Raw genomic sequence first — 7,832 nt, forward strand, 5'->3', positions numbered from 1 at the left:
CACTCTTTCTCTTCCTTATTTTCATATTTCCAACTGGCAATCTATTCCTAAACCACTTCATTCACATAATTAACTTTATACTTTATGTTACAAATCAACCCAAAAAAGTAATAATAAATATCATCAAAAAGCAAACCCACACAACACACTCACAAAGCAAACAAAAAAAGTGCCTCATTCACTTTCTCCCACCTACAAACCAAACCAAAACACAATCACAACACACATAAACAACGTAGTACTAAATTATTACATCAACATTCCAAATGGAACAAGAAGAAGACACGTCACCAAAATCCCCCTTCTGGCTCCCAAAAAACGACAACAACCACCGCTGTCTCCGCCGCACATTCTCTCTCCTCCACACAACAGCCTCCCTCCTCATACTCCTCCTCATAACAGCACTTGTTTTTGCACTCATTGTGGTCCCCACATTACGCTCTTTCACTTCAAACATCTTCAAACCACAAGCCGTTAAACACTCATGGGACTTTTTAAACCTTATACTTGTTCTCTTCGCTGTCGTTTGTGGCTTCCTTACTAAAAACGACAACAACGAAACGCAAACTCCGCGTTTTGACCAAAGAACGTTTTCGAACCCTGAAACGCCGTCGTTATGGTATGAGAACTCTAATCGGTCGTTTAACCGGTTGAGAAGTTTTGGATCTTATCCGGATTTAAGGCAACATTCGTTGTTGGTTACCGGCGATGAACGGTACCGGTTTTATGATGATACTCGTATTCATTTCCGTTATAAGTACCCGAGATTTGAAGATGAAGAGCTTCACCGGGAAACAGTTAGTTCCGGTGAAGTTTATCGATCTCCAATGTGGCAACCGGAGAATAAACCACCGTCGGATTCTCGAATTGAAGATATTGGAAGAAACGTTGAGCGGACACATCAAGTGGAAACTAATGAGAAACTTGAAATAAATGATTTCGTAGGCGAGAGTTCAGAACCACCGGTGCCGGAATCTCTACCGGCGGTGAGGAAGAAGAAGAATAGGATTGGATCTAAAGAAAGCCTGGCAGTAACTTCTGAAGATTTTTCCGCTTCGCCGGTGCTGCAACCGGAGCTAATTCCGCAGCCGCCGTGTTCTACAGACCAGTCATCGGAATCTCTACGGACGGCGAGGAAGAAGAAAAGTATGATTGTATCTAAAGAAAACGTGGTATCGGTCGCTTCTGAAGAATTTCTGGCATCGCCGGTGCTGCTACCGGAGGTAGATCCGCAACCGCCGTCTTTTACAACTCCGCCTCCGCTGACGAGAGCGAAAGCTGTTCGAAGAAATGTCAAGCGAACATATCAACCGGAGCAAAATGATGTTGTCGCCGAGAATTCTCAACTGCCGCCGTCTCCGCCGTTACCGGCGGACAGAAAGGTTCATATTCTGGTTAAGAAGAAAAGAGGGAATGTAACTAAAGAGTTTCTAACCTCATTGAGAGGAAAGAAGAAGAAACAAAGGCAAAAAAGTGTTGAAAATTTTGAGACCATTCTAAATTCTCAATCTCAACCACCACCGCCGCCTCCGCCTCCGCCACCGTCAGTTTTTCACAACCTATTCTCTTCAAATAAAAGCAAACACAAAAAACACTACCTTGTTCCTATGGCACCCCCCAAGAGAGACCATTCTCAGTATAGATTGAAAGATAATGTGAATGTGATGAATAGTGGTAATGAGTCACCATTGATTCCTATCCCACCGCCGCCGCCTCCCCCGCCGTTTAAGTTACCGGCGTGGAAGTTTAGAGTTCAAGGTGATTTTGTTAGGGTAGATAGCATTGGAAGTTCAAGGAGTGGTTCACCTGATTCAGATGAAATTGCTGAGTCACCAATTAGTCCTTATGCCCCAAATGGTGAAGAGTTTGCATCTGAAACTGCAAATTCAAGTGGAGCTTCATTGTTTTGTCCTAGCCCAGATGTTGATACCAAAGCTCACAACTTTATTCAGAATTTCAGAGCTGGGTTGAGGATGGCTAAGATGAATTCCATGAAGGAGAAGCATGGAATTGGGAGGTCCAATCTTGGTCCTTTACCAAACTCTTTAAACTGAAAATTAAACTAGACTTAGTTGATATTACAAAATTAATATTTGTTTTGTTTTATTTTATTTATTGTTTTGGAAAACAGATTTTCTCTAATTGGTTTGTTGATACACATATGACATATGTAAATTTCAAATTCATACTGAGGAATTGGTTTTTGTGCAACAGAATTCTGACATTTAGTTACTTGTAGTGCTTTTTATGCTTGTGTATATGAAACGGCCATTTTTGGATGTTGTGACTGAAAGATTATTGATTTTTTTTCCTGGCTATGGTTCAAAGTTTCAAACATTGTTTTAAGTAATAGTCAAAGGACAGTTAACATCATTCTTTTGTCACTCAGTATAATACTAATTTACTCTTCATTATTGCATGTGGCATATGAATGCAACTAGAAAGAGGGTTGTTTTATAGAGATAACTAAGAACTTTATCTAGTGAGTAGACTTGGCATTTCACAAATATAACAAACAAGTACATAGTTTAAAGTTCATACAAATAAGGATGATACCAACTTTAAGCAATATATATATGGTTGGTGGTTGCCCATCCAGCCACCGTGTTTGCTCATTTTTTCCGGCTTTTTACTAGATCCTAGTTTTTGTAGTGTACTGGGGGCGGGTGGGCGAAAATAGAGGTGGATGAGCAATAGTCTATATATATGTAGTTAGAATCTTGGTAACTTATTTGTTCTTACCCAAACTAGACTTCACTCAATGTTTATATAATTCCATACATAGAAACAAAATTAGGAATGTCCTAAATTGTTACTTGCTGGTATGAAATTGATGTCAAGGCTATGGCTATCATTTCTTCTGAGTTAATTGTTTGATTAAGTCTGGCAGAGAGTGCTCTTGCTTCACACTCTGAATCCACCTTGCTTTGATTCGGATCTTCTCAATGCTTAAGTTCAAGTTCATAATGATGGAAGGATTCGCGCGGCTGGCAAAAAATGATTCTATGTCATCTGCTTCATCATTGCTGTTAACCTGCCATATCATGAATTCAAGGAATGAGAGGTTTCATTTTTGAAAGCATCTCATTACATTGGAATTGACATCGTTTACTAATCTTAATTTTTTCAGTTCTTAAATCCGGTTTACTTAACGATACCAAAAGCCACACAAAATTTGAGGCTGCAATTTTTTTTAGAATAACAGTTGAACTGTTGTGGCTATGTTTACCAATCCATTAGAATCAGAAACCACATTTAATACATGTTGTGGTTGGATTGAAGCAAACTGGGTATTCAGTAATTTATTCACTAAGTCTGCTTTCTCTGCATTTTCTTACCAGTGGAACTATTAGGCTTATGAAGTTGGTGAGTAAGAGTCCAGCACCATATTTGGTCAAGATTCTTTCCCAATTATCCTGCATTAGATATCAAACAAGAATGATTCCATAAAATCAAAATACATATCCACAAATTTTAGATGAATCTCAGAAAAGCTTTGCAATCCTTTTTCAAGTACTAATTTTAGATATCCACAACCTCTGTCGCTAATTATAAATCTCCTCTAGAAAAAATAATTTGTTGATACATAAGATCATTTCAAATTACTAGATAGATTTTTTTATTAATACTGCTAATTTTTTTTTATGAGAGATGGAAAGTCTAAGTTTGATTCATTTATACAAAAGGATTTGTTTTTTATGATACAAAAGAATATTTTAATAAGATTTATACACAAAATAAACACATTAAGTATCTTTGTAACATGGTTAGAGAAGGCAAAAGTGAGGTTGTTGTGAAGCTACCAGTTGTAGCTTTAACTTGGACGTGGTTTCTTAGCTTTATCTCGGAACATTGTAAATGTTACATACCTTCAACCACTTGACTGCTATTCCACCGCCTTCTAAACTTATTCCCCTTAGTACAAAAATGATATCTGGATCTGGAATCTAAAAATAATTTGCATAAACAAAGGTCAAATGAGAAGGAACTTCATTTCATCTACTTATAACCAATCATCATACAAGAAAATTACAATACCTCATCAGACAACAAAAGATTCAGAACCTCCAAAACAACATTTGGGTCAGCACTTGATGCAATACAACCTGCACGAGTTCATAACAAAACTTACTTAATCAAGTAAATTAGCACACCATTCATTATAATCATGGAATTCCATAAATTGCATTCAGTTTAAATGCTAGTGTCATACGCAATATTCTTTCCCTTTCTTGCAAAACGTCAGTGCTCTTATAGAAACTCAATAGGGACTCCAATCCAGTTTTACTTTCACCAGTAGTTCTTCTCATTACAGCTACATAAGCAGCCTGAAAAATAATTTGCATATATGCATGCCAAAATTAAATAGAATCAAAACAATGACTAGTAATCTTTTGAGGGAAAAAAAGCTTGAATGTTACCTTTCTTGTGTTGGTTGAAAGAAGTGAAGTGTTTCTGTCATTCAACAAAGTCTGAAACCGGCGAATTGCTTCTTGTTGAGTTTTATCATGATCAAAGGTAGCCAAGGCCTGAAAAATTTCTCCTCTCAAAAGTGAACTAGAATGGTCTTCTCCAGATATAGAATCCCAACCTAACCGTCTGCATAAACAGTAAGTATGTCATTTTCTACCGACTTTAACAGAAATGGATGCTAAGGAATATATTCAAAAGATAGAATATAGAATTATTTAGTACATGATATTAATCAAATTGAATGCAGAAAATCATACAGATTGAGATATTTGTATCACTTTTGATGATAGACTAAATATTTGCTCAAAGAAAAATCCTAACATTAAGGTGAATTATCTGATCAATGAAGAATGAACAACCTTTGCTAAAAATATAGTTACTCCTTACTCTGCAGAATATATAAGAAGGCTGATAAAATATTGCTTCAACTCTTTTACTGAATCTGGAATGACATCAGTGGAGATTTTCAGAACTTCATAACAAACCTGTCACACAAGAATTATGATATCAGTGTCACCAATCCATGGATAAATGTTGAGGTTATTAGACAAAGTATAATAGAGAAGATTTATATACTTACATCGATCAGTCTTGATACGATAACATAGTCTAAGTCTTTTCGATAAACATCCATCAACATAAGCAAAGATGACAGTGACTGTTCACAAGCCTGACAAAGCGCGTTTCCGTCATCTAAAATGCCTGAAAAATTGAAAATCACTTGTCAAATTTTGATATTACGCGTCAAATTTTAAATATCAGTATGACTTTGTACACACCAAATTTATCAGTAGGCAGCAAGTAATTGTTTTGTAAGGCTTTCCTCAATCGAACTGCAAGCTTGTCTTCATAATTTACTCTATAAAAACCACTCTGATCAACATTGACTTTGATCCATAGATTTTCTTGACTATCCTCTTCATGTTTATTTTCATTTGAATTTTCATCATCACCGATATATTGAATCAGTTCAGATATATCCACCCTTTCATCGCTTTTCTCCAAAAGAAATTTCTTTTGTCTTTCATAAGAACCAATACAAAAGGTTATGGGGACAATCCATTTTCCATCGACACGCAGACCCGATAAAAGGAATCGCGACTGCAAATACAAATGCTACGTTATATAGTCTCCAATAGCAGTTATGTTAGTTTTGATTGCAACTTCAAAATACCTGTTGGAATTCCAAGATATTATCAGTTAATTGAACATAGATAACTGGATATCCTGTGCTCTTTGTCCAAGTGTTCATCATTAAGTTGACTGGCTCACCAGATACTTCGGAAAGAACATTCCATAGATCTTCTGTTCTTGCATTTTTGGCTTGATATTTTCCTATATATGTGCTTAATGATTTCTTGTTTGAAAATAAAATAATGCAGTCAGAAGGATAACCACATCAATGCTTATATGTTATGCAAGTCTAAATTCAAACAAATAATGTCAGTTTTAAATTTAAATGAAAACCATAGAAATATCCAATAAACATATAAAGGAAAAAATAATCAATAGTTTTCTACATGCAAATACATAATTAGCTCCACTTCAATAATTCAGTTGTCACCTGAAATGTAACATCTCCAAGGTAACCCTGCAACATTCTAATTACGGAGGATCCTTTCTCGTAGCTGACAGCATCAAAAACTTCGATGACTGAGCGTGCGTGATGTATTTCTACCTGAAAAATGTTATACAGAACTAAATTGTGTCAAATATATTGCTATGTACATTATGCTTAACAATCACATTTATAATGTCAGTTCCCTATTCTAGTGTTGTCCATCAAATTTAGCGGTTAGTTCAAATTTAGCAAGATATAACAAGGGAAAAAAAAACTAAGTTGATGATTTTGTAGTATAATAGTAAGTAATGTAAACTTCTTGCCTCAATTGGATGTGATTTTTCCAGTGCATCCATTTGTAAACCATCAGCAGTTTCTAGAAGAAACTGACTCCAAATATTCCATTCTGGATATAAGGTGTGTGTGACCATATAACTTATCTGAAAACATGATAGCAAGTATGAAAGATCATTCATAGATCAATGGTTATAATTCAAATGACCAGGTTAAGAGAACCAATTAATTAATTACCCATGTTGCAAAACCTTCATTGAGCCATAAATGAGTCCACCATTCCATAGTTACCAAATTTCCAAACCATTGGTGAGCTACTTCATGTGCTGTCACAATTGTTATCTAAAGGAAGCAAATGAAGGCTATTAATATGTTGGATATGACTCATAGTTGACTGATAAGTGGGTAAGTCGCTTAAGCTGGCGAGAGTATTCGACGAAACTATTTAAACACACATTGTAATCTGTAACCCTAAGCCTCTGTAGTAGAAAGGAACTGCAGCCACTTTGCAGTCAGAAACATAGACATTAGGCACAATAAGTCGAACTTCGCGACCAAACCTTGTGTGTTCTTTGTTTGTGTTTTTCATATCTATTTCTTTTGAACTGGAGTTGGTGTTCTAACATAATATATGGTTCAGTATTCAATTCACCAACATGCAATTCAAGAACAGATGAAGCTAATAACATAATCATATGGTTCCCAAAAATCATAATTTTCAAAACAAAGGTAAGAAAGAAAATCAAAAAATAGGAATTAACTAGGAAACTTACTCTTTGCTTCTTAGCAGGTGTAGAGTACAAGTCATGGTAAAGCAGTTCATTTTCTCTGTATACAATTAAACCATAATTCTCCATGGCTCCAGCAGAAAATTCAGGAACTGCAACTAGATCCAGCTTGGGAAGTGGATAAGGCACTGAGAAGTACCTAGATGATATCAAACACTAAATCAACCAACAGAAATGGCAGAAAGAATTTCGTAAGAAGTATCAACTGGCTTTGCCAATGACTAATCTCCGAGAGGAAACCTGACTAGTCACCTTTAGTAAGGTTTCTCCTCCCAACCATGTTTTTCACGTCCACAAGGCTCGAATCCCCGAGATCTTGCTTAAGGAATTTGAGTCAAGTTCCACTCGGACCAATGTATTATTAATGTTGGTGAACCAAGGAGATCAATATATATTTCTTGGATTATTGCCTTTATTATTTCAATTATGTTACCCACTTCAATGGATCATTTCCTTTTTTCTTTATTTCTTCTCCCCTCATAAAAGGAAAGAGTTTTAGTGAAGGAAATTGATATTTATCTTTCCTTCCATGTATACTATATAATGTTTCTTTATCTCTAGTTAACAAAATTAAGGTGATTGAGTTTCCATGCAAATGTAGATTTATGTATACAATGAGTCTTCTCAATATTGAAAGGGAAGGAAAATTTTTACTTGGTATATATCTCTAGTGACTTCAAAGCTAAATCCAATGCAAACTTCCCCTGATCACTCTT

General features: G+C 35.8%; 2 protein-coding genes across 2 annotated transcripts in view; one reads left to right on the forward strand and one right to left on the reverse strand.

The window, feature by feature from the left end:
• Positions 1–266: 266 nt before the first annotated feature.
• On the forward strand, positions 267–2,054 carry LOC101490988 (uncharacterized). The gene has a single exon (XM_004510437.3). It carries the CDS (start codon positions 267–269, stop codon positions 2,052–2,054), a length of 1,788 nt encoding a protein of 595 aa, XP_004510494.1.
• Positions 510–7,832, reverse strand: part of LOC101493693 (aminopeptidase M1) — a 9,776-nt gene continuing 2,453 nt past the window's right edge. Inside the window, exons 6-20 of the mRNA XM_073370777.1 lie at positions 7,771–7,828; positions 7,102–7,255; positions 6,566–6,670; positions 6,358–6,474; positions 6,038–6,151; positions 5,648–5,830; positions 5,253–5,574; positions 5,054–5,175; positions 4,861–4,958; positions 4,422–4,599; positions 4,214–4,328; positions 4,039–4,106; positions 3,870–3,947; positions 3,339–3,416; positions 510–3,034 (exon numbers count right to left, since the gene is read on the reverse strand). Of these exons, the coding sequence (XP_073226878.1) occupies positions 2,852–3,034; positions 3,339–3,416; positions 3,870–3,947; positions 4,039–4,106; positions 4,214–4,328; positions 4,422–4,599; positions 4,861–4,958; positions 5,054–5,175; positions 5,253–5,574; positions 5,648–5,830; positions 6,038–6,151; positions 6,358–6,474; positions 6,566–6,670; positions 7,102–7,255; positions 7,771–7,828 (1,973 nt within the window). The 3' untranslated portion in view covers positions 510–2,851. The remainder of the gene's footprint in view (positions 3,035–3,338; positions 3,417–3,869; positions 3,948–4,038; positions 4,107–4,213; positions 4,329–4,421; positions 4,600–4,860; positions 4,959–5,053; positions 5,176–5,252; positions 5,575–5,647; positions 5,831–6,037; positions 6,152–6,357; positions 6,475–6,565; positions 6,671–7,101; positions 7,256–7,770; positions 7,829–7,832) is intronic.

The sequence above is a fragment of the Cicer arietinum genome, chromosome 7 (assembly GCF_000331145.2).
Source record: "Cicer arietinum cultivar CDC Frontier isolate Library 1 chromosome 7, Cicar.CDCFrontier_v2.0, whole genome shotgun sequence".
NCBI lineage: Eukaryota > Viridiplantae > Streptophyta > Magnoliopsida > Fabales > Fabaceae > Cicer > Cicer arietinum.